Genomic DNA, 25,690 nt, shown 5'->3' with positions numbered 1-25,690 from the left:
GGTGATCTTGGGCCTATTACAAACTCTCAGCCTGGCGTACCTCACAAGGTTCTTGTTGTGGGAGAATGGAGGAGGGGAGAACAATGTTCTGAAGGTGGTTTGAGTCCAAACTGAGGAGAAAAGCGGGATATAAATTTAAAAATGCATAAATGCATGATTGGCTACTGGAAATTTGATTGGCTATGCAGAAGTTTAAAAACATTGCTTTGGCGGCAGATGCCACCACAGCACAAGATTCTTCACTGTGTGATTGAAGGTAAGCTGTGGTAGCCATTTTGTGGCTGGTTCTGCCTTCTGTGGCAACCATTTTGTGGCTGTGCCCTCCACATTGTGTCAGAATTTTAAAAGTGCCTGCAGGGTCAAAAATGTTGGGGACCCTGACGTAGGTTTGCCAACCTCCAGCTGGTGTCTTACGGTTGCCAACTCTGGGTTGGGAAATACCTGTAGATTTTAGGGGTGGAGCCTGAGGTCCGCCCCTTAAAACCTCCCGCTGATGGAGAGAGGGGACCAGGCAACCCTACCTGGAGATCAATTGTAATAGTGGGAGATCTCCAGCCACCACCTGGAGGTTGGATAACCTCTGGTGGCTGGAGATCTCCACTATTACAACCGACCTCCAGGCAACAGAGATCGGTTCCCTTGGAGAAAATTGCTTTGGCAATTGGGCTCTATGGCTTTGAAGTCCCTCCCCTTTCCAAACCCTGGGCTCCACCCCCAAAACCTACAGGTATTTCCCAATCTGGAGCTGGCCACCCTAGTTAGGGCTTAGAGGAGGTAGCCCCACCAAGTGAAAGGAGAGGGCAGATGTATTTAGTGTGTGAATGAACAGCAGTTTAGATTCCAGGGAATCCAAAGAGAGAAGCAGACAGACATGGCTATGATTTTGTTGTAGCACCTTTCGGGTATGAGATCTTTGACTCTCTCTCCCCCCCCCCCCCTCTCTCTTTAGGGATCTGATATGGGACTAGCGTATCTGCTGCCCCAAAGGAGTGCTTCTTTGTCTCTACCTGTGCTCGACTGGCATATTTGTAAAAAAACCAAATATAACAAAAATTCCACAAATCTCTGGTGCTGTCTCCCCTCCGAAGGGAACCAACCCAGGTAAATACTATCCATGGAACTTCTCAGTTCTCTGAATATTGGGAAGCCCATAAAATTTTTTTGGCCAAGTTGTATGTGAATAGTATTAGGGTGTATAGTGGTGTTATATACCATTACAATTAAATTAATTTCAGTACGGTTTAGTGACTAGAGGGGAGACTATCCAGGAGGTTCTGTAAGCTCCTCTTAACTTTCCATTAAAGAAGAAATTGTCTAACAATATAAATCTCCTCGCTCAAAGCAAATCTTCTGTACACTGTTTCGAAACTCATCTTTAATATAAACACATAGATGGAGCATATACAATATACAACAACCATCAGTTTGATAATAATTCCATTTAACACATACTAGTCTCTCACACAATGTTTTTTTAAAAAAAAAAAAAATTCTACACATCCTAGAAAAAGTTCATAATGAATACGTGAATACTGGTTGAAAGCGCACACTTAACAACAGACAAAAGAACACATTTTCATACTTAGCAATAACGCCACGTATTCATCTTCTTTCTTCCTGAACCGGCACCTTGTTATATTGTGATACATCTTCCTGAGTAGACATTCCTGAACGACTGTCGTGAGAAACAGCGGCTCGTATCCTCCCGTTCTGCTTAGCGAAGTCTGAAGCCAGCCTACATACTAAGGAGCCTTCCTCAAGTCGGTGGTCCTGCGGCCAAAGAGATGGACTTCCATCGATGGAAGTCTCCTTAGGCTGGTGGAAGCGTCAAACTTGGCTGAGCAGAGTGTTGAGGATACAAGCCATTATCACTAATCATGCCAAGCGATGGCTTCATTTCTTCACTGGTTGTAATAGTAGTCTTGGCCATAAACATCATATCCATGCCCTTTATAGTAGCTATACTCATCTTCGTATGTTCTGAAAGTGTCGCCGCGGGGATACCCGTTCTCGCTCCCGTAGTAATCTGTTTGTGCCTCATTGCCGTTTTCGTAACCGGTGGTGGTGGTATCATAAACATATGGCTCTTCGGTGGTGGTGTCGTACTGCCACGGATCTTCAGGGGTCACGTACTGCCACTGATCTTCAGTGGTAGTTTCATATTGCTCCTGATACTCTGTCGTGGAGATAACAGTAGTGACCTCAGTAGTAGGGATAATGGTGGTTGCTTCCTTTTCTTCCTCTTCATTACCTTCCTCTTCCTCCTCTCCGTTGCCACCGTTTCCATTCTCTTCTGCAGTGCTGTTGGTAGAGGTACCATTGACACTTTGTCCATTCTCATCCACTTTCTCCTCTTCTTCATTTTCTTCTTCTTCATTTTCTTCTTCTTCATTTTCATCACTGTCTTCCTCGTTTTCAGAGCCTTCCTTCTTCCCTCCTTTTTCTGGAGCTTTGTCTTTTTCGCCCTTTTTAATCCCGCCTCCTTTTCCTGGTATCTCAACAGGATCTTTTTTCACTGGCACCTGCATTGAAATGTGGGGTGGGGGTTGGGTGAAAAAATCATATTTACAAGCTGTTGTTCTGGTAGTTCTAAAAAGGAAAACTATAATAAGCTTCAATTTAAAAAGAGAGAGAGAAGCATTCAATCACAAATTTTAAACCGAGGGACAGATCCTGATGATTTTACCTACACATTTTATCTACTCTCGGAAACTACCTACACATTGATATATCATCCCCTCATATGACACAAACAACATTGTGAATGTGATCTTGAGTATCCTGAGTGTGTTTAAAATTAGATTTTTTTAAAAAAATTATTTATTTAAAAAAAGGGATACAAAAAGAGGAAAAAGGAAGGAGTAGGGGACCGTCTACGGATAAGATGTATACATATAGAGAGAAAAAGAACATTAAAAGATGTTTAAGCATATAAAAAAGAAGATTACAACGTAATTACCACATTTATTTCTCAAGTTATATATATAAAGTATCTTCTTCTGATAGAAAATAGCTTCATTTTAATATAACCAATTATTGTACCTTTATTCTTGTTCTGCTAGAAAATGGCTTCACTATATTTTAGCCAGTGTTTATACCATTAAAACTGGTATTATTATAGAGTTTCAGCTGTTGGTTTCTATATATCTATAAAACAAACTCAATTTTTCATTAAACTGTTTCCTCGTCATTAAACTGTTTCCTTGTCAGGTATGTTCATCATGTGGGTCATTTTGGCCATTGTGGCATATTCCATCATTTTATCTTTCTAGTCGTCTATACCTTTTAAAATTAGATTTTGTGGGACAAGTGCACTTAAAAAAATCCTTCTACTGCAATACTTTGCTCCAAGGCTAGAATCCTGAACAGTGGTTTGCCATTACCTGCCTCTGCACCACGACTCCTGTGTTCCTTGTTGGTCTCCCATCCAAATACTAACCAGGGCCACTCCTGCTTAACTTCTAAGATCTGACAAGATCAGACTAGTCTGGGCCTTCCAGATCATTCCTTCCAAAATTTCACAGTAGGACACTGTTGTGTCTAACATACCTGTTCTCACAACAAGGAACACTGCCTGGCGTACACACATGTATGCATAGCTAAAATCTCTTATCTGCCTGTTAAACTGAGTTTGCTTTTTTGTAAAAATGAAGAATTCTTCCTCTCATGGATCTGGTTACTGCAGCAATCCCAAATACATTCACAAGATTTATTATGTGTCTAGAGATGCAGTTATAGGGAGGGATGGGAAGTGTTGCACTGCCAACCTCCAGGAGGCACTGGGAGATCTCCCACTATTACAGTTGATCCCCAAGCGACCACGATCAATTCCTCTGGAGAAAATGGCTGCTTTGGAGGGTGGAATCTATGGCATTATACCCTGCTGAGGTCCTTCCCCTCCCTAAACCCTTCCCTCCCCTGCCTCCACTCCCAAAATCTCCAGATATTTTGCAACCCAGAACTGGAAACTCTACTTCAGTGGCTGCAAGACCCTGTGAAGATCATGCATTATACATGCATTACACATAACGTCCAATTTGGGCCTTAGTGGTACTTCTGCCACTGTATGGGAAGAAACAGCCAACTAGGCTGCTTAGAGAAGGTGGCATCACCTTATTGTCCCTGTATCACATATACACAAGGCTTACCTGCTTAGGAGGCTTGGCGTGTCCTTTATTAACTGTTCCTTTTCCAGAAGGAGCTTCTGTAGCGGCTTTTTCAGTTTCATTCTCATTGCCTCCTTCATTTTCTTCATTGGACTGTCCCTGCAGATATATGGTCAGATTTCACAAATTTTTTTGCTCTGTGAGTATGTTCCTTTTTTTTAGCTTAATTACATCTTACATAATAATACATGTCAATGTATTATCTATCTATGAGATTTCAGTATCATTTCGGCTTCAGCAGACCATGCATTCAGAATAGGCCTTTGAGCAGTGGCAGGCTTATAGGTTTGTAGAATGGGCAGCTCCCTCTCCTTTCACTCTCTGTGTGCTGTCTTTGTGATGATAGCACAGTTCTCTTCCCATAAGAATCTCCCCTATCATCCATTTGGCAAGATTCCCTTCCTGATAGCTAGGGTTGCCAACTCCAGGTTGGAAAATTCCTAGACATATGGGTGTGAATAGGGTTGGCAGGTGAGTGGTTTCGCTGGGCAATTGCCCACCAATCCACCAGACTACTCTGGAGCAGGGATCATACGCACGTGGAGCCACACACAACGCAATTATGTCACTTCTGGACTTACCCAGAAGTAGGGTTGCCAACCTCCAGGTAGTAAACAGCAAGAAACAGCACAAAATTTCAATGCAAAACATATATATTATAAGTGCACAAGGTGTGAAGTGAGTACATTAAAGACACACAATAGACAATTACAAATGCGTTTTCATACTGATTTGATACCAAGCCCTCCAGGCAGCTGAGAATTATACCTATTATGGTGTTGGTACATATTTATTAATTTTATTGAGAAATTGATCAGCTGATGAAGACTTGGCGAAACGTGGACACCCATCTAGACAACAAGTCCATCATATTCCTGCTGTTTTGTTGACTGTTGTATTCTTCTTAAACATTTGGGAAAGAACTGTACTTACCTGGAATTTTATGTAAAAAAGGAAAAGAATACCATTAGTAACAATTACTGTGTACTTACCTATAATAGTCGATCTTCTTGTCAGTTTGTTAATTGTAATTGTCTATTGTGTGTCTTTAATGTACTCACTTCACACCTTGTGCACTTATAATATATTTTTTTGCATTGAAATTTTGTGCTGTTTCTTGCTGTTTGCTACCCTATACAGCACAGAGCCTTCTTTTTTCTAACCTCCAGGTAGTAGCTGGAGATTTCCTGCTATTACAACTGATCTCCAGACAATAGAGATCAGTTCACCTGGAGAACATGGCCACTTTGGAAATTGAATTCTATGGCATTGAAGTCCCTCCCCTCCCCAAGCCCCGCCCTCCTCAGGCTCTGCCCCAAAAACCTCCCGCCAGTGGCGAAGAGGGACCTGGCAACCCAACCTGGAAGTGATGTAATTGCATCACGTGCGGCCATGCACATGTGCAATCAGCCCAGCCTCCAAAAACCTCCCACTGATGGAGAGGGGGGACCTGGCAACCCTAGGTGTGGATCCTGGGGGAGGGTGGGGTTTGGAGAGAGGAGGGACCTCAGCAGGGTACAATGCCATAGAGTCCATCCTCCAAAGCATCCATTTTCTCCAGGGGAACTGATCTCTGTAGTCTGGAGATGAGCTGTCATTCCAGGGATTCCACAACCCCACCTGGAGGCTGGAATCCCTAATAGTTCTGCCCTCGGGGATGATTTTAATGGTTTGCAAACATCAATGTGAGTTACAGCCATGCAACAGATTTTGTTGTTTAAAAGCATTTTCAAATCTAATGTCATGTTAGGACAGTTAATTTCAATAAGATGTCTTCCTAAGAGCTGCAAAAGTGGACACTTTCTTCTGGAACCATCAAACTCATGGTCTTGATATTTAAATACAAATGGAATGGAATCCAAAGTCTTGGGTAAATTTTGATTTCAAACATTTGCACTGGCCCAGCTGCCCATGATGCTGGCACAGCTTCACTGCAAAAGCAGTGTAATATCATGTTTTGCAACACTGTCCTGGCACCACTGTTGCTCGCCATTCATGTTGCTGCTACAGAAGTTCTTAGAATTAGGTTGTTAAAACATTTAAAATAAGCCATAATGCAATGCCAGTAAAAACCGAAGTTATTTTCCCTTCTGTAGAGAGGGCTTCCGTAATTGCACAGTGTGGCTTGCTATTTGGATAGGTATCAGAAGGCATCATGGCTTCCATAAAAGAGCGGTTATAGTGATTCTGTTTGTTTAAATGTTGCTGAGCTCCTGCCTTTGTCAATGCTGGACATTTCCAGGACTAAAACCATGGAACTGGATCTGGGACAATAGCCCTTTTCCAGCCTTCATATGTGATATTCTAATTTTGCACGCATTACTTTTAATGAAGAGCTAGTACATTATGTGAAATAGCCATGAGTTTTTAGTAGGGTTGCCAACCACCAGGTAGTAGCGGGAGATCAATGGCAATTGAACTCTATGGCATTGAAGTCCCTCCCCTTCCCTCCCCAAACCTCGCACTCCTCAGGCTCTGCCCCAAAAATCCAGCTGAATATTGCCAGGGTAGGGTTGCCAGGCCCCTCGTCACCACCAGCGGGAGAAGAAGAAGAGTTGGTTTTTATATGCCGACTTTCTCTACCATTTAAGGGAGATCCAAACCGGCTTACAATCACCTTCCCTTCCCCTCCCCACAACAGACACCCTGTGAGGTAGGTGAAGCTGAGAGAATGTGACTTGCCCAAGGTCACCCAGCTGGCTTCATGTGTAGGAGCGGGAAAACAAATCCAGTTCACCAGATTAGCCTCCTTCGCTCATGCGGAGGAGTGGGGCATCAAACCCGGTTCTCCAGATTAGACTCCACCGTTCCAAACCACCGCTCTTAACCACTACACCACAGTGGCTCTCAGGGAGGTATTTTGGGTGGAGCCTGAGGAGGGTGGGGTTTGGGGAGGGGAGGGACTTCAATGCCATTGAATCCAATTGCCAAAGGAGGCATTTTCTCCAGGTGAACCGATCTCTGTCGGCTGGAGATCAGTTGTAATAGTGGGAGATCTCCAGCTAATACCTGGAGGTTGGCAACCCTACTGGCAACCCTAGTTTTTAGGAAGCAGGTGGGGTTTTTGCCCACAAGGCTTCTGGCTAACTCTTGGAGATTTGATTGGCTGTGCAGTTTTTTAATAATGTTTCTTTGGCAGCAGCTGCCGCCACAGCACAAGGATCTACTACACTGTGTTACTTAAGTTGATCTAGGGCCGTGTTGGCGAACCTATGGCACGTGTGCCACAAGCGGCACGCTGAGCCCTTTCTATGGGCACGCGTGGAGCCGCCGCCCCCCCCCCGCCCGTCTCCCGCCCCCTCCTTGCGGCCTCAACGCCATCTGCCTCCCGCCGCCCCGCTCCGCCTTAGCAGCAGCAGCAGCACCGCCGCCCCACCCAGGCGCCGCTCCAGACCCACCGCCGCCCGCTCATGCTTGGCCCCGAGGGCTGCCCTGCCGGCCGCACCGCTATGCCCGCCGAGTCGCCCCCGCCCCCTCCTCCGCCCCCTTGGCTGCCCGTCCCCCTTCTCTGCCCCTCCTCGCGGCCTCGGCGCACATTTCCGCCGCGCCGCAGCCAACTTTGTCGCGGGGGCGACTCGGTGGGCGTAGCAGTGCGGCCGGCAGAGCAGCCCTCGGGGCCAAGCATGAGCGGCCGGTGGCGGCGGCAGGTCCAGAGCAGCGCCTGGGTGGGGCGGCGGCGCTGCTGCTGAGGCAGAGCGGGGCAGCAGGAGGCTTGCGGGAGACTGGCGGCGGGTGGCTCTTTCGCTTGGACTTACCACTGAGATGCACATTTCCCCCATCCAGATTCTCAAAACTGCATGGGGGGGCGGGTTGTTGTCCATTTGTGAAAGGAAGGTTTAGCCTTGGACTTGCCACTGAGATGCACATTTCCCCCATCCAGATTCTCAAAACTGCATGGGGGGGGGGGCGGTTTGTTGTCTATGTGTGAATGGGAGGTTTAGCCTTGGACTTGCCACTGAGATGCACATTTCCCCCATCCAGATTCTCAAAACTGCATGGGGGGGTTTGTTGTCTATTTGTGAATGGGAGGTTTAGCCTTGGACTTGCCACTGAGATGCACATTTCCCCCATCCAGATTCTCAAAACTGCATGGGGGCGGGGGCGGGTTGTTGTCTATTTGTGAAAGGAAGGTTTAGCCTTGGACTTGCCACTGAGATGCACATTTCCCCCATCCAGATTCTCAAAACTGCATGGGGGGGTTTGTTGTCTATTTGTGAATGGGAGGTTTAGCTTTGGACTTGCCACTGAGATGCACATTTCCCCCATCCAGATTCTCAAAACTGCATGGGGGGGGGTTTGTCTATTTGTGAATGGGAGGTTTTGCCTTGGACTTGCCACTCAGATGCACAACTCAACAATAAGCCCCCCTGCAGAGTTTTGAGAATGCAGATGGGGAAAATGGTGTTTGTCAGTCATTGCCATGATTTAATTTTATGGATGACAAAGGATATCACAGTTAATTCTGAAAATGAAATCCTTAATGTGTGGATTTCTCTGCCAAATAATTTTAAGTCAATGAAAGCACTTGGGATTGCTTTCCTTACTTTGTTTGGATCATCTTATGCTTGTGAGCATAAGATGTTAACATATGAGTTGTTTTTTCTAAACGAAAACCTCAGTATTCAGGTTAAATTGCCGTGTTGGCACTTTACGATGAATAAGTGGGTTTTGGGTTGCAGTTTCGGCACTCGGTCTCTAAAAGGTTTGCCATCACTGATCTAGGGCAATCATTTTGTGTATAGCTCCACCTCCTGCGGCAGCTATTTTGTGGCAGCAATTTTTTTGCTACACCCACCATGTTGTGTCAGGATTCCAGATGTGCCCACAGGCTCAAAAACGTTGGGGACTCCTGAATTATATCCTAAACTTCATCCCAAGCTCAAGAGATCAGCATTTCTAGCTGCCATGGTGACCGAGTGAGCCTCACTTGCAAATCAGCAAGGTATAATGCTACAGAGTCCACCCTCCAAAACAACCAATTTATCCAGGGAAACTGATCTTGTTCATCTGGAGATCAATTTAATAGCAGGAGATCTCCAGGTTCTACAAGGAGGTTGGCAAGTCTAGGGGAAGGCCTTGGTCTCTAAGCCCCATTTATTGATCCTCCAGGCAGGGCAGCTGACTGGCCACCATATGAAGAGGATGCTGGACTAGATGGATCATTGTTCTGATCCTGCAGGGATTTTTTTAATGTTATTAGGGTTGCCAAACTCCAGGTACTAGCTGGAGAGCTCCTGCTATTGCAACTGATCTCCAGCCAATAGAGATCATTTCACCTGGAGAAAATGGCCACTTGGACTCTATGGCATTGAAGCCCCTCCCTGGTCTCCTCTGGCTCTGCCCCCAAAACCTCTCGCCAGTGGCGAAGAGGGACATGGCAACCCTAGTTATTATATAAAACCTTCCTAAAGGCCTTGCTTGGGAAACCAGCCCAAGGCCTCTGTCAATATAAAAACTGGAGAAATAGCAATGTATTAGGATAAGATGGTAATTCAGTATAGGCAGAAACATGCATTGTAAAAAAAAAAAAATCCCAAATGATTAGGGCCCATAGGTAGGGTTGCCAGGTCCCTCTTTGCTATTGGCGGGAGATTTTTGGGGCAGAGCCTGAGGAGGGTGGGGTTCAGGAGGGGAGGGACTTCAATGCCATAGAGTCCAACTGCCAAAACGGCCATTTTCTCCAGGTGAATTGATCTCTATTGTCTGGAGATCAGTTGTAATAGCAGGAGATCTTCTGCTATTACCTGGAGGTTAGCAATCCAAAAGGACACCTCTGCTTGTATCCCGGTTGGGAACAGAGGAAAGGTGAATCTGTTGGTGCAACCTATGAATGGATATCCATTGTGGAAATATTGGAACTAAAAAATTGTATGTGATTGCTGTTATACTTAATAAGAAGATTAATCATCATTGGAGACAGTATTGGAGCTACTGAGGCTAAAATTAAGGAATAAATGTGCAAATATGATGACTGAACAGGACTGATGAAGAACTGTGAAACGATCGTCTCCCTAGGCATCGTCACTGTGCACCATCCTTCAGAGAAGATTGTAATTTTGGAATGAATGTGACTGTACTTTTCGTACTTTTTGTAGTAACAGTGTAATTTTCACGTAACATTTGCCTTGTAGCCTTTGTGAATCATTCAAATACACTTATCATAGAGTTATATATAGCCATAGTCTGTGCTTAATTACCTGGAGGTTGGCAACCCTACCCATAGGGCCCATTACATCACTAGAGTAGCCAATTGCAAGGCATGTAATGGGTCAAAATACATCTTCCTGGGAAGGACAATAGAACATAGTGACACCTTTGCAGCTTCTGTCCTTCAGGTCAAGCCAAACATTCATTTTTATAAATGCCCTAATGTCTAAGCACATATTGACCCAGCAAACCAGAACGGTACGAAGAAGCTCTTACAAAGTGTCCAGGTAAAATATGTGCTCCCCAAATAGCGCATATACCAAGATACATATTTACTCAGGAGATTGTATCAGCTCTTGGGGTGCCAACACAACCCTGAGGTAAATACAGATCCGGAGAAGATGCACAACACCCAACATTACCAAAACACACCAGGGCCTAGGCCTCTGTGAGGACATCCCTCACTGTAGATATAATGCCTCTTTTTGTATTGAAGGGCTTGTTTTTTAAGACACTTCTGAGGTGGGTGTTGTTGTGCATGTTTCTTTGGGCAAAACCCAGAGAAAGTAAGGCCTCTCTAAAGTCCACTAACACTAAAGGAAAGTGGTGGACCCAGGATGGTTCACTGTGGGGGATGGTAGGGTAGCTAGATCCCCCTTTACCACCCGGAGGTTTTTGGGGTGGAGCCTGAGGAGGGTGGGGTTTGGGGAGGGGAGGGACTTTAATGCCATAGAGTCCAATTGCCAAAGCGGCCATTTTCTCCAGGAGAACTGATCTCCATTGGCTGGAGATTCGTTGTAATAGCAGGAGATCTCCAGCTAGTACCTGGAGGTTGGCAACCCTACTCAGGAGAGATGCTGTTTGCCCCACTGAAGGTTGCAAATATACCAATGAATTTAGATTGCCCACACTGGGCTGTGAAATTATTGGAGATTTGGGGAGGCAGGGTTTGGGATGTGGGGAGATCTCCAGCTAGTACATGAAGGTTGGCAACCCTACTCATGCCTGAAAATCCATCATTCACAAGACATCCTTTAATTCATTCTCAGGTGTTCTTTTGAAAAAATAAATAAAGAGCTACTATTGAAACATTATTAATGCTTCACCCTGACACCACGGCAATGGTGTTTGTACAAAAACGGCAAGAGTCCACTGTATTTGTAAACTTTCAGATCCCAAAGGATTTCACTGTCTTCAAGGATTTCTTCTTGTTTAGATTATTTGGACTTATAAAACACTCCAGCCAACCAGAATGGAAACTTGTGGGCAGTTAGTAAACTTTACCATAGAACCTCATAAAGTACTGTCTATAAAAACCATCCATGTTATTTTTCCCCCTTCTACTCTTGGTTTATTCTGACCAGAGTCAAAGAAGACTCTTACCCCTTCTTCTTCTTCCTCCTCTTCTGAACTATCACCACCGTAGCCTTCTTCTGATGAGTCACTGTTAAACTAATAAAAAGTGACATTTTTGAGGTATTGCCCATATTTCTACCACAGATAACACTGAACACTTGTACATGCAGTAGCTATCAACGTCTGTTCTCCAAAACATGTATATTATTCCCACAGAAGTCAATGGAATTTGTATGGTACTTCAATACCCTGTTATTAGCCTCCTCTTTTTGTTCCACAGAGAAATGACACATGTTGAGTCAGGAAATAAAGACATTCATAAGATAATTTGGTGTCTGAATCAACCACATGAAAACTATAGTGAACCAATGTGTTGTACAGAGTTGTTGGCCTTGAAGTGGTTAAACCTGGGTACAAACAAACCCATGCTCAGTCATGAAGGTCATTGGGGTGACACTTGGTTATTCACCATCTCTCAGCTTAGCCTAGTTTGTAGGGTTGGATCCCACAAATCCATTCCAATATTGGAAGAGTTTCCCTCAGGCACAAGGAGAATTCCCTTGATGCAAAAGGCCTCTTGTGTCAGGAGAAGTTTCTTTCCACTGAACGAAAACACATCCACTAGCAGAACAGGCATGTTGGATCCAACTTATAAAATGGGATGCCCCCACCCTGTGCATTGCTTTAAGTGCCTCTGAAGAAATGTAATAATAATAACAAAGCCAGAGACTTATAAATCGCTGGTTTAAAAAATCTGAGGGAGGAGCTGAATTTACAGACATAGCACTTACTTGGCTTCCTGAGAAATCTTGGCCAACCTGAGAAATCAGAAGTGGCTGAACATGGACTGACACAAACAGGACACCGGGTCTTATTCCAAGACACTGAAAGACTGGACAATTCTACCAACTATTTTGTCAGATTGCACAGAGAAGCCATTGACATTCATAAACATCAGCACAGCTTTAACAGAAGAGAGTTTAAGAATGAATAAGGCTTGGCTTCCTGTCCTGAAAACCTCCAGACTAACAAAGACTACAGTCCACAATAGCCATGCAGATTAGTTTTGGATTTCACACATTAACAGATCACTTTAGGATACAATGGTTCCATATTAACATACCACACCCTCATTAGCACATTATCTTGATACTTTCAGGACAATGATTAGGACATTACCTTTGATACTTTTTGCAGGACAATGATTCAGCTCAAACCCACCCCTTTCTGACTATATATTTCTCTTCCTACACCCTTGACACTGAGAGACACTGTCCTTCAGTGTTACTCCTCTGAAGATGCCTGCCACAGCTGCTGGCGAAACGTCAGGAAAGAAAATACCAAGACCACGGTCACACAGCCCGGATAACCTACAAGAACCAATGAACTCTGACCGTGAAAGCCTTCGACAAGACAATACTGACTTTGATGGACCAAGGAGGCAGCTTCATGTGTTCATGTGAATAGCCCTATATGTTTAAACAATTGGGAGGTCAGCCTGACACCTTGAAGCCCGCAGGCATTTCAGCTCCATGCCTGTATAGTCGTTGCAGTAAGAAGCATGTAATTAGAAGACAGCAATGAGCACGCGCCGTCTTTGACTCTGTGAAGCACAAAAATATCCCTGTAACCATCACGCCAAACCACCATTCTGCTGAGGCACTGTTCCCAGAAACAATGCAATTTTTAGCTTCTTTTGTATGAGCCATCCTTGAAAACATGTAATTAGCAGCCCCTCTGTAACGCTCTCTCTCAGTCCAGAGAAGACGATTGTCAGTCCACAAGATGCTGCAGCATGCATACCCATTGTGTACCTAAAAACTGTGTTGTGTGTGTGTAAAGTGCTGTCAAGTCACAGCCGACTAATGCCAACCCCTTATGGGGTTTTCAAGGCAAGTGACTAACGGGGTGGTTTGCCATTGCCTGCCTCTGCCTAGTTACCTTTTCTTATATTTCAGGTGGTGTGGGGAGATGCTGCATGAGCTAAAATGGCTAGATCCAGTGACACTTCTTTGCCAATTAGATTCAAGCCCAGTAGCACCTTAGAGATCAACAAGATTTAGGTGGGGGTATGAGCTTTGACACTCGAAAGCTCATACCCCAAAAATCTTGTTGGTCTCTAAGGTACTCCTGGAGTCGAATCTAGCTGTTCTACTGCCGACCAACATGGCTACCCTCTGAAACGATCGTCTTTGCCAATGTGATCTCTCACACTGGCCCTCTGGGCCAACCCACATCATTCCTTGGCCTCTGGGTGTTTAAATTCTGCCATGGGTTGACTCCTTTCCCTTTGCGGATCAATCATGTGCAGTTGTGAGACGCCTTGAGCACTTTTCCTAGAGAGGCAGCATATACATAAATATTGTAAATACCATGCATACGTACCATATATACATACATACCTGATATCTTTTCATAGGTGAGTAGTGATAGGGATATCTGTAAAGGAAATTCCTAAATCTGTTCTTGAATACCTATCAGAAAAGGAAACACATTTTCAGTTGCTGAAATTGAGACAAAAAATAATAATCTGCACATGTTTTGTTTTAAAACAGGAATTCAGTAAAGTTGACAACGTACTGCATTTTCGTCTGAATCCTCTGATTTAAATCTTCTTCGGAAGTTTTTTACCTACAAAGAAAGAGGAGATTACTTAGGGTGGGTGTGGTTTTCTTTCTGTAGTTGCTAACTTTGTAGACTTTACTGCTCGCTACCTTCAAAGTACATCTTCTCTGGGAGGGAATATGAAGGGGTATATGGGTGGTTTCCCCACTTTAGTTTGTGTTCTGAAGCTGTGTTAATTCTTGTGCTTTGTAAATGGCCTCCACTGTTTATTTTTGTGCATTTACATCCACAATGTAAGAGTAAACATCACTACAGTGACACCTAGTGACAGAACTCAGCATTAACCTTTATAGAGCAAACAGATGTCTGCTGAGCAAAGCCTTCAAAATAAACACTCCTTCGAATAATGAGATGGACATTTCCTGAGAAAGACCAAGCTGTGCTTACTGGGCACAAATCAGAAACCAGTGGCTGGGCTGGGATCCAAACAATATCAACAACTTGATAAGGGCCTCATTTACAGTTTTGCAGCCATAACATCGGAGGCTGCTGAAATATCTGAAGATGGCTCCTTTGGATTTTTATACCCACTTTTCTCAACCTTTAAGGAGTCTCAAAGCAGCTTACAATCGCCTTTCCTTCCCCTCCCCACAACAGGCACCTTGTGAGGTAGGTGGGGTTGCAAGAGTTTGGAGAGAACCATGACAAGCCCAAGGTCACCCAACACGCTTCATGTGGAGGAGTGGAGGAACCAACTGGGTTCACCAGATTAGAGTGTGCCAATCATGTGGAGGAGTGGAGAATCAAACCTGGTTCTCCAGATGAGAGTCTGCCGCTCCTAACCACTACACCATGCTGGCAGATTCATTTCCTCATACTGGGTCGAGCACATAGTTCAGGAGAAGAATGTCTGCTCTGCCCATTTAAATTCCCAGATTTAATTCAAGTCCTTGCATCTACAATTAAAAAGCATCTGTTTAAGCCCCTTTTAAAGCAATCTATTCTCACTGCCATCACTACTTTCTCTGGCAGCAAATCCCACTATTTAATTACTCATTCAGTGAAGAAGTATTTCCTTTTGTGTGCCCTGAATATAATAATGCTGGTAACCATGGTTACTTCCATTGCTGGACATTGGGGTTTTAAGCAATTTGGGCATCGGTCCATGACCAGATCTCCCAGATGGGATCTGTGGGGACCTGCTGCCCACTTATCCACCTACCAGTGCTGTTTGCAGCTGCCGTTCTCAGTGGGACCTGAGCAAGAGATGAGAGTGTTGCCAATCCACAGTGTTTTCTTTGAGCTTGTCAACTTCCCACAAATAGAGAGAGCCAGCTGGCAAGAAATTGGGCCAGTGGATCCTGGACTGCGAGTGAAGGAATCGGTAGCCTCCAAAAATAGTTGCTTTCCCTTTTGGCTTAAAGCATCATACTAGAGGTGGTTCACAGCACTTGTGACTATTATGTAGGCATTGCCCAGAAGGCTGAAGTGGGATACAGACTTAGAGCTCATTCCTGAGCCTGGGGGCTTAGGAGGTGACCAGCTCCCCATGCCGGCGTAGTGCCACTTGCAGCGGCAGCCCAGGACTGGCGTGGCAGAGCGGCCCATGAACACCGGCTCGGCCTCCTGCCAGCGTCCTGCCGGTGCAAGTGCTCATGCTGGCGTTCTGGGAGGCATTCCCGGGGTGTTCCGGGGTGGGGGGCAGGGCTGCTGGTAGGCTGCCTCCTAACCCCTTCCAGCCCGGGAACACCCCTCTCCGAAACAGCATTGCTGCCTCGCTGTTCTCTATGGGGAAAATGCCCCATTTTTTTATTTTTTACATTTAGCCTTTTGGTGGCACCTCTTTGGAGGTGCCACGGTGGCGCCTCAGCTGCACTGCTCCCAGCCGCCGCAAAGCTCAGAAATGAGCTGTTAGGAATCAACATCTCTTTTGCTAGCAAGTACTTTCCCCACCATTGTCCCTCCTTCTCCCTCTGCTTAATCCACTTCCCACTATTACTCTTCCTTGCTGTCTCTCCCTTCCCTCCCTTCCCCTAACTGTCTTCCATTCTGACTTCTACCCAACCTGCCAGCTCCAACTCAGTTCTGGTCACCACTTTGCTCCTTATTTTCACCACTACACTTTTGCTGGGCTGCACTGATCCCAGTTCTCCTCCCAGAAGACCCTCCTCTATCGTACATTTGCCAAAATTCCCTCCCCGATAGCTAGGGCTGCTGACTCCAGGTTGGGAGATCACTGGACATATAGGTGTGTATCCTGGGGGAGGGTGGGGTTTGGAGGGGGGAGGGACCTCAGCGGGGTACAATGTCATAGAGTCCACCCCCCAAAGTAGCCACTTTCTCCAAGGGAAATTATCTCTGTAGTCTGGAGATCAACTCTCATACTTGCAGGTGGGGTTAATTTTTTTTTTTTAAAATCATACTTTTCTGCCAACCTGTGGTTTATCTCAGTTTTTCAGAAAAAATATACCCTAAGCCTCGATTCCCCCCTTGTGGATTTTTTTGATCTGCATAGTTGAGCAAATTAGTAAAATTACCGTAGATATATAATGAATGAACAAGTAAATGGATACAGTAAATGCAAAATCTTATTTGTCATATGGGAGTGCTAACCAAAAAAAGGCTTACAGAGGATGGAATTTAACAGGGGTAAGAGTCTCCTCTACCCCTTTGTATTCCAGTATGATAAGTGGTTGATTGATATGATTGATAGAATTTTCCAATCAACGTTGCACATAAAAGAATACAGAGTATCAACTACAAAAAAAATCAATTTAAAACCATAACAATAATTTATAATTACAAATTGTATTCAGTACACATAAAGAGTAGACCAGTCCAATGATACACAAGTGACCTGTAGTAGGTAAAGAACTGTTGTTGACTTACTGAGAAGGCACAAGCGATTCCCAGAAGGCAGAGGAAGAGAAGCGCTGTCCTCATGTTTTGGTGTCTGCAAACAGAAACAAAACATACTCAGGAACCATCTGTATAGGATACGTGATGCAAGTTGGAATTGGGGTGTTTCTATAAATATGAGGTTTAGGTGTGGTTCTGCGCTTAATTACTATGTCCAGATGGATGGATGGTATGTAAGCTCTGATTGTCAAATGAGACATTGATTGATTTATTTGAGACATTTATAAGCTCACTATATTCTCAGATAATGGGGAAACAAGGCAGATAATAAAAGCAGTACTATATAACTTAATTCTAAGAACAACAGGATTAAAACAATCCGCAAGTTTTGTATTTCACTGTAACTAAAGCTAATTCATTGCATACTGAGAGACAGAGAGAGAATGTATGTATCTATGTAAGTTTTGGGGATCTTTGTTTATGGTTCTGAAATAAAACTGATTTAAATATAAACACGTGAACCTTCCTTTTACTGAATCAGACCATTGGTCTATCAAGCTCAGTACTGTCTACTCTGACTGGCAGCAGCTCTCCAGGGACTCAGACAGTGGTCTTTTACCTCATCTACTGCCCGATCCTTTTAACTGGAGCAATTGGGGATAGAACCTGGGACTTACTGAATGCTAAGCAAATGCTCTGCCCTGAGTGAGGGCTCTCCCTGGGGGCTGGGTAAGATGGCAGGTGTTAAACAGTAGATTACATGCTGGCTTTAGATATGACACCCTAACAGACAATTCCTGAGCTGACGGCATATGCGGACGGCGGGGAAGAGGTGCAGCTGCGCCTCCTCCTAAGCCGTTTCACGTACGCTGCGAAACAACAACAAAAAGCCATCTCACAGCTTTTTTTTTTTTTAAACGGGGCCTTTCCCCCCATAGAGAACTGCGAGGCTGCTCCTGCTAAAAAACAGGTGAAGCAACGCTGTTCCTGGCGCCGGTGTACTGGCGCGAATGGGGACAGGAAGCTGCCTAACTGGCAGCTCCTTCCCGCGCCCTGCCCCAGGAACACCCCCCACGCTGACGCGGCCATTGTACGCCGTGGCCTCTGCCATGGAGAGGCTGCACTGGCGGCGGGCAAGGTGCAGCTCTGCGGCGCTTGGGTGCCGGAACTGCCCTCCTTGCCAGCGTAAGTGCATGTAATCGCGTGATTACACGCACTTACGCTGCCGGGGAGGTCACGCCACCTCCTAAAGAGATTCGTGCCGAATCTCAGGAATGGGCTGTTACAGTGCCATCCTATGCAGAGTCCCTCCAGTCTAAAGTCATTGATTATGATGGCTTTTAAGGTAAAGGTAGTCCCCTGTGCAAGCACCGTGACGTCACATCCTGACATTTACTAGGCAGACTATGTTTACAGGATGGTTTGCCAGTGCCTTCCCCAGTCGTCTTCCCTTTACCCCCAGCAAGCTGGGTACTCATTTTACCGACCTCGGAAGGATGGAAGGCTGAGTCAACCTTGAGCTGGCTACCTGAAACTGACTTCCATCAGGATCGAACTCAGGTCGTGAACAGAGCTTTTAACTGCAGTACTGCAGCTTACCACTCTGCACCACAGGGCTCTCTATAATGGCTTTTAGGCTGGAGTAAATCTGCATTGGATTGCACTGATAGCATGCCCGATTTTTCCTCAGCTGTGAAGGTCACCAGGTGGACTTTGGTAAATCATTACTTTTCAGTCTTGTCTACGTCACTTTTTGGGGGAAAGGATATAAAATATAAGCCTTGCAAAACATCAAGGGCAGCAAAAGGACTAAGCAGTAATATTCCATCCTTTGTTCCCCAAGATTTATGAAAGACAGAAACCTCTCTGTCACCCAACAAGTAGCTAGTTTTCTCCTGTCTGCACAAAGGATTTGTGAGCAGTTTATTCGTACTTCTAAGTAATGTCATTTTAATGTAACCTGTTTTAACCGTTTTCACAACTCTGTTTATTGTATGCTGATGCAAATGCCTAATAAAGGTAATGATGATGATGATGATGACTTATGAAAGACACTTTATTTCATTTTGAATGGAAATGATTATCTGGGTCACATGACTTTCTCATGGCCACCTCAACCATTGGACCATGTTGCTCAGCACTGTCTACTCTGACTGGCAGCCCTTCTCTACTCTGACTGACAGCTCTCCCAAAACCACCACAAAGGAAAGGACCCAAGTAAAAACAACTGGGTATATTAAAGAACAAGCAATATAACCATGTAACTAATCATAGAAATAGATATAGAACAATATAACATATGTTCGTGTAAAGTGCCATCAAGTTGCAGCTGACTTATAGCGACCCCTGGTGGGGTTTTCAAGGAAAGTGATTAAGCAGAGTGGTTTGCCATCGCCTTCTTCTGCATAGTCTTCCTTGGAGGTCTCCCTTCCAAGTACCAACCTTGTTTAGCGTCCAAGATCTGAGACGATCGAGCTATACTGTACCATTCTACATCCAATATAACATATACTCAGCAATAAATATAAATATGCTGAGCAACAGATATAATCATAGCAGTGCAACATTATATTGTAGAACAAATTAACATGTCATGCTGAACATAAGTTCTTCTTCAGCTATCCATGTCCAATTATTAGTCATTCTTCCTTGTGAAAAAAGTAGCAATAACTTCAGGCATGCAAGCAAACTGGTCTCAAGGTTTCTCAGTGTAAGGAATCCATCCTGCAAATTTCCTTTAGAAGGATGAATCACTCAGAAAGGGTGTGTGTGTGTGTGTGTGTGTGTGTGTGTGTGTGTGTGTGTGTGTGTGTGTATGTGTGTAAAGTGCCGTCAAGTCGCAGCCGACTTATGGCGACCCCTTTTTGGGGTTTTCATGGCAAGAGACTACCAGAGGTGGTTTGCCAGTGCCTTCCTGTGCACAGCAACCCTGGTATTCCTTGGTGGTCTGCCATCCAAATACTAACCAGGGCTGACCCTGCTTAGGTTCTGAGATCTGACGAGATAAGGCTAGCCTGGGCCATCCAGGTCAGGGCCAGAAAGGATGGATATGTGAAAAAACTACTTGTACAAAACGAGTCAAGAGCTAGGGAATTCATCAGTATTAGTTATATTCATTGTACAGTATATTTTTATCCATGGTTCAGTATAACATGTTAATTTGTTCTATAACATACTGAGAGCCAGCATGGCGTTGTGGTTAAGAGTGGTGGACTCTAATTTGGAGAACCGGGTTTGATTTCCCACTCCTCCACATGAAGCCTGCTGGGTGACCTTGGGCCAATCACAGTTCTCTCTGAATATTCTCAGCCCCCCCTACATCACAAGGTGCCTGTTGTGGAGAGAGGAAGGGAAGGTGATTGTAAGCCAGTCTGAGACTCCTTTCGGTAGAGAAAATCGGAGTATAAAAACCATCTCCTCTTCTTCTTCTTCTTCTTCTTCTTCTTCTTCTTCTTCTTCTTCTTCTTCTTCTTCTCTGTTAGAATTATGCTCATATGTGTACTTATATGTATTCCTCATAGGGTTGCCAACCTCCAGGTGGCACCTGGAGATCTGCTATTACAAATGATCTTCAGACAACCAAGCTCTGTTCTCCTGGAGAAAATGGCTGCTTTGGAGGGTGGACTTTATGGCATTATACCCTGATAAGGTCCCTCACGTCCAGAAACCCTGTCCCCCGCCAGACTCCACCATGAAAATCTCCAGGTATTTCTCAACCCACAGCTAGCAACTCTTAATTCCTCACTATATGTTATACTGTTCTATATGTGTTTTTATGGTGATTTCCATAGTCATGTTGCTTATTCTTTAATATAGCCAATTGTTTTGGCCAGCCAATGAGCACGCCTCTTGCCAGCATAAACTCTCTGATTCCAAACATTTGCAAAGCAGGAGAGTAGAGATTAATGAAGAGGAAAATTTGGTAATAAATGAGCTCTCACATAAGCACAGCTTCATACCAAACTTCTTATAATTTAATAATAACTAATTGGTCCTGTTTCCTTCAATATTGGCCTGTGATTGATGAGAGGGAGAGCTTTCCCCTGCCATTCATTGATAGGCTCACAGATACATGTTCTGTTTTGTTCAAGCTGTCCTGCAGTCAAAACCCAGCCATGCATAGGAATGTTAAATACCAGTTTAAGGAAGGAAGCTAAAAATATAAATTCTGGAGCAATAACCATTAATTACATTCGTTAAGTTCAACATAGAAAGTGCTAAGATTAAGCTGCTCTGTGAAAATTCTGGGCATGGCGTCAGGTTCTGCAAGGTTCCAAACTCTAGATTTCCTGTACAAATCGTGAGAACTGAGTGTAGCCAGTCATTAGGGGGGGCTTAACGTTCCATGGATTTTGATATATCATTTCCTGATCCCCCCCCCCCAATCCTTGAATATAGCACTATTACAGAAACAGAATTTGGAAAGGATACTGAAAGCTCACTGCGAACCTCCTGCTCCAAGACAGAAAAAATAAGGCTCAATGCATGCCAGTTAAGTTGTGGGACTCAGGAAAATTGATTATAATTGTTGAGAACTCAGATGACCTGTAGGCTTATATGGAAGGCCTGCGGATGTATGAAGCTGCTTAATACCAGAGTAAGGCCTGGGGTTGCCAGTTCTGGGTAGGGAAATTCCTGGATATTTGGGGATGGATAGGGTTGCCAACCTCCAGGTTTGAAATCTGTTCCGTGCTTCATTTGGACATTACCATTCTGGATTGTCAATTTTTGTGCACCTGATTTTGTTGTGTATATACACTTACCTGATGTAAATTTATCGCATTATAACAAGTTCTTGCTCTGTATTTATATCCTTGGGATATTGTTTTGGTGAGGCTCCACCTCACAATATAACTGCTTGCAAAGTGCTTTGTATGTGCTTTATTGAGCTTTATACAAGTGCAGACTTTTGATTTCCTAACCTCCAGGTACTAGCTGGAGATCTTCTATTACAATTGATCTTCAGACAATCAAGATCTGTTCCCCTGGAGAAAATGACTGCTTTGGAGGAAGGACTCTATGGCATTATACCCTGATAAGATCCCTCCATTTACAAAACCCTGTCCCCTGCCAGTAGGGTTGACAACCTCCAGGTAATAGCAGAAGATCTCCTGCTATTACAACTGATCTCCAGCCAATAGAGATCAGTTCACTTGGAGAAAATGGCCACTTTGGCCATTGGACTCTATGGCATTGAAGTCCCTCCCCAATCCCCACCCTCCTTGGGCTCCACCCCAAAAACCTCCCTATGGTGGCAAAGAGGGACCTGGCAACCAAAGGGATGGAGCCTGGGGAGGGTGGGGTTTGGAGAGTGGAGGGACCACAGTAGGGTAAAGTAGGGTTGCCAGATCCCTCTTGCCACCAGTGGGAGGTTTTTGGGGTAAAGCCTGAGGAAGGCAGGGTTTGGGGAGGGGAGGGACTTTAATGCCATAGAGTTCAATTGCCCAAGCGGCCATTTTCTCCAGGTGAACTGATCTCTATCAGCTGGAGATCAGTTGTAATAGCAGGAGATTTCCAGCTACTACCTGGAGGTTGGCAACCCTAGGTATAAGGGCATAAGAGTCCACCTTCCAAAGGTGCCATTTTATCCAGGGGATCAATTGTAATTCTGGGAGATCTCCAAGCCCCACCTGGAGATAGTACACCAGCATCAGGACCATTGAGAGGCGGAACAATTCTTGGTGACCATGTCACCCATGGATTTGGACAATGTTTGAACTGAATCTGGATGAGATGGGGAGAGGCGTAAGTGGCAGCTTTGTCTGGAGGCCCATAGTGGCTTTTGGTAGACTCACTCAACACTGCCTGTTTTGACTGCCTGTGATCATCAGGTCTCGGGCAAAGAGATATCTTTCCTATCTCCTGCTACCTGAGATCCTTTTTCAGTTTTTTCCGGAAGTGACGTCATTGCACCGATGGGGTTGAGGCCTCGGCCTAGATTTGCGGCTGGTAAGACCCCAACCTCTCTCCCTGCTGGTGTCCAGGGGGTACCTGGCAAGCCTAATTTGACACCCCTTTTGCGCATGAATTCCAGTGGGAAACTGGGGGGGGGGCATTTGGGACATCAGCGATAGTGTGATGTGAGACCTCTCTAGGAATCTAGGAAATGCTATGGTTTTACCATAGCATTTCCAGCAATTTCCAAAGAGTCATGATGTCACCTCTGAGTTTTCTCTGGAAGTGATGTCATACCATAGGCCCAACAGCCATTGTTTAATTTTATTTAACGCCAAACAGCTGATTGGGAAAAAAACAGCTGATCAGCGGTGAGGCTCTGGGATGGGCAGGGAAGACCGCTGCAGAGGAGGAAACAAGGTGACTTGTGGCAGCCGCCGCCTGGGAAGCCTTAGGAGCCGGCCCAGCCATAGAATTCGTAGAATTCAGTACAGCTAGTAGGTAGGGCTGCCAACCTCCAGGTACTAGCTGGAGATCTCCTGCTATTACAACTAATCTCCAGCTGATAGAGATCAGTTCACCTGGAGAAAATGGCCTCTTTGGCCATTGGACTCTATGGCATCGAAGTCCGTCCCCAATCCCTATCTTCCTTGGGCTCCACCCCAAAAACCTCCTGCCGGTGGCGAAGAGGGACCTGGCAACCCTACTAGTAAGGTTGTTAGCTGTGGGTTGCAAAATACCAGGAGATTTGGGGGGTGGAGCCTGAGATGGGTGAGGTTTGGGGAGGGACCTCAGCAGGATACAATGCCATAGAGTCCACCTTCCAAGGCGGCCATTTTCTCCAGGTGGACTGATCTCTGTCACCTGGAGATCAGTTGTAATCCCAGGAGATCTCCAACCACCACCTGGACTGGAGGCTGGCAGCCCTACATGAAAGAATTGCATCAATTTCAACAGGGTGAGATGCAGGCCACAGTTAATGAAATGTGGCTGGTAGCCTCCTCAAAACATTAACTTGGATTAATTAATTCCAAGTCCACACGTGCTGACTTTGGGGGAATTTGACAGAAGATGACAACATCATGGTTTGAAAGCATATGCTGCAGGAATATTCAGGCAGCTAAGTAATGCTGGGGTTGATCTAAGCCTGGGTAGGAATCTTGTGTACACAGCCTTGAGTTCCAAATAAGAAAGATGGGATATAAATGTAATCATTTAATTAATCTCACTCAGAGATCCAAAAGGCTGGACCGTCATTATGTGAAAGCACCAGCCCTTTAAATGAAGTGACCTGCCAATCCAGACTGATTTCACCCATGTCATAATGCTAATTATGGAGCCTGTGCTAATTAGTCTAATTATGTAGCCATAATGCTAAATCTGGTGTCAGTGTGATATAGTGGTTATAGAATCATAGAATAGTATCATAGAATCATAGAGTTGGAAGGGAACACCAGGGTCATCTAGTCCAACCACCTGCACAATGCAGGCATTTCACAACTACCTCCCCCACACACCCCCAGCGACCCCTGCTCCATGCCCAGAAGATGGCCAAGATGCCCTCCCTCTCATGAACTGCCTAAGGTCATAGAATCAGCATTGCTGACAGATGGCCATCTAGCCTCTGCTTAAAAACCTCCAGGGAAGGAGCACTTACCACCTCCCTAGGAAGGTTAAGAGAGTTGGACTAGTATCTGGGAGATCCAGGCTCAAATCCCCACATGTGCAATGGAAGCTCGCTGGGTGACTTTGGGCCAGTCACACTCTGTCAGCCTAACCTCCCTCACAGGGCTGTTGTGAGAATAAAACGGAGGAGGGGAGAACGATAGAAGCTGCCTTGGGGAGAAAGGTGGAGTATAAATAAATAATAACTGGTTAAGGGCCAACTATCACCTTAAAGGTTAAATTCCTAGAACAGCATATCATACAAATGAGTTACTTTGGTATAAATAACAATGATTGCAGCTTTACAGGCACCCTTTTGTTTAAATTAGACTAAGATCTGAAATAAACCACATATTTTATTTAATGTACGCCATCCATTCTTGTGGTTTGGTTTCTGCAGTGGAAGCTGTAACCCAGAAAATTCTTTCACCATGAACCTGTAGATGACTTATACAAGCTCAACTCCTAGCAGCAATGTGAGGATTATAATAATGACCTGCCTTAAAAGGTTGTTGTCAGGATACTAACAGAATGCATGTGAAGTGTTTTGACCATACAAAAAGCAATAGTGAATATTATTGTGTGTAGGTTTGCTATATGGAGCTAGGGGAAATTCTTCTATTTTTTTAAAGTGTGTTTCACTCCCCCTTCTCCATACAAGCAGCGATCCCTCCATAAAGTCCATCCAAGCATCTCTGATGGAAGTGGACAGAGGAATATTGTTTCTTAGCTTAAAAATTGGGGGGTTCAAGTTTTGTTCTGTTTGGTCACATCAGTTACAGAAAGTGAGCCGACAGATTTTTTTACAAGCTACTAAACATTCATTTAGACCCTAGAAACCACACAGTTTATCCATACCTACAACATAAAACATAGATGAACTCCCAAGCAGAATGAGAAATTCAGAAATCCATGGATTCAGGAAGGGTGAAAAGGCTTTCCACTTGCATAGAAACAAGTTGCCGGGACACTTACCGTTCTGCTGTTCTGAAGTTTACAGGCTGGTCTCCAAGGAGTCAGGGGACCGAGATTTAACA

At 44.8% G+C, this 25,690-nt stretch overlaps 1 protein-coding gene across 1 annotated transcript; it reads right to left on the bottom strand.

The window, feature by feature from the left end:
- Nucleotides 1-1,795: 1,795 nt before the first annotated feature.
- Nucleotides 1,796-25,690, bottom strand: IBSP (integrin binding sialoprotein). Its single transcript, XM_056855018.1, has 7 exons — nt 25,629-25,690; nt 17,124-17,187; nt 14,250-14,300; nt 14,072-14,143; nt 11,697-11,765; nt 4,149-4,265; nt 1,796-2,522 (listed from the first exon to the last, which is right to left on the bottom strand). The coding sequence occupies exons 2-7, from the start codon at nt 17,175-17,177 to the stop codon at nt 1,902-1,904; spliced, it is 984 nt and encodes a 327-aa protein (XP_056710996.1). The 5' UTR covers nt 17,178-17,187; nt 25,629-25,690; the 3' UTR covers nt 1,796-1,901.

Source organism: Euleptes europaea, chromosome 9, assembly GCF_029931775.1.
Source record: "Euleptes europaea isolate rEulEur1 chromosome 9, rEulEur1.hap1, whole genome shotgun sequence".
Classification (NCBI taxonomy): Eukaryota; Metazoa; Chordata; class Lepidosauria; order Squamata; family Sphaerodactylidae; genus Euleptes; species Euleptes europaea.
The sequence above is the reverse complement of the archived record's forward strand: the minus strand, read 5'-3'. Positions and strand labels throughout refer to the sequence as shown.

Excerpts from the sequence above, each read along its gene's own strand:
- IBSP (XM_056855018.1), bottom strand. The coding sequence starts at position 17,177 with ATGAGGACAGCGCTTCTCTTCCTCTGCCTTCTGGGAATCGCTTGTGCC. Across the intron at positions 4,266-11,696 it reads AGGAGGAAGAAGAAGAAGGG|GGACAGTCCAATGAAGAAAA; the intron begins GTAAGAGTCTTC and ends ATATATCTGCAG. Across the intron at positions 2,523-4,148 it reads ACGCCAAGCCTCCTAAGCAG|GTGCCAGTGAAAAAAGATCC; the intron begins GTAAGCCTTGTG and ends ATTTCAATGCAG.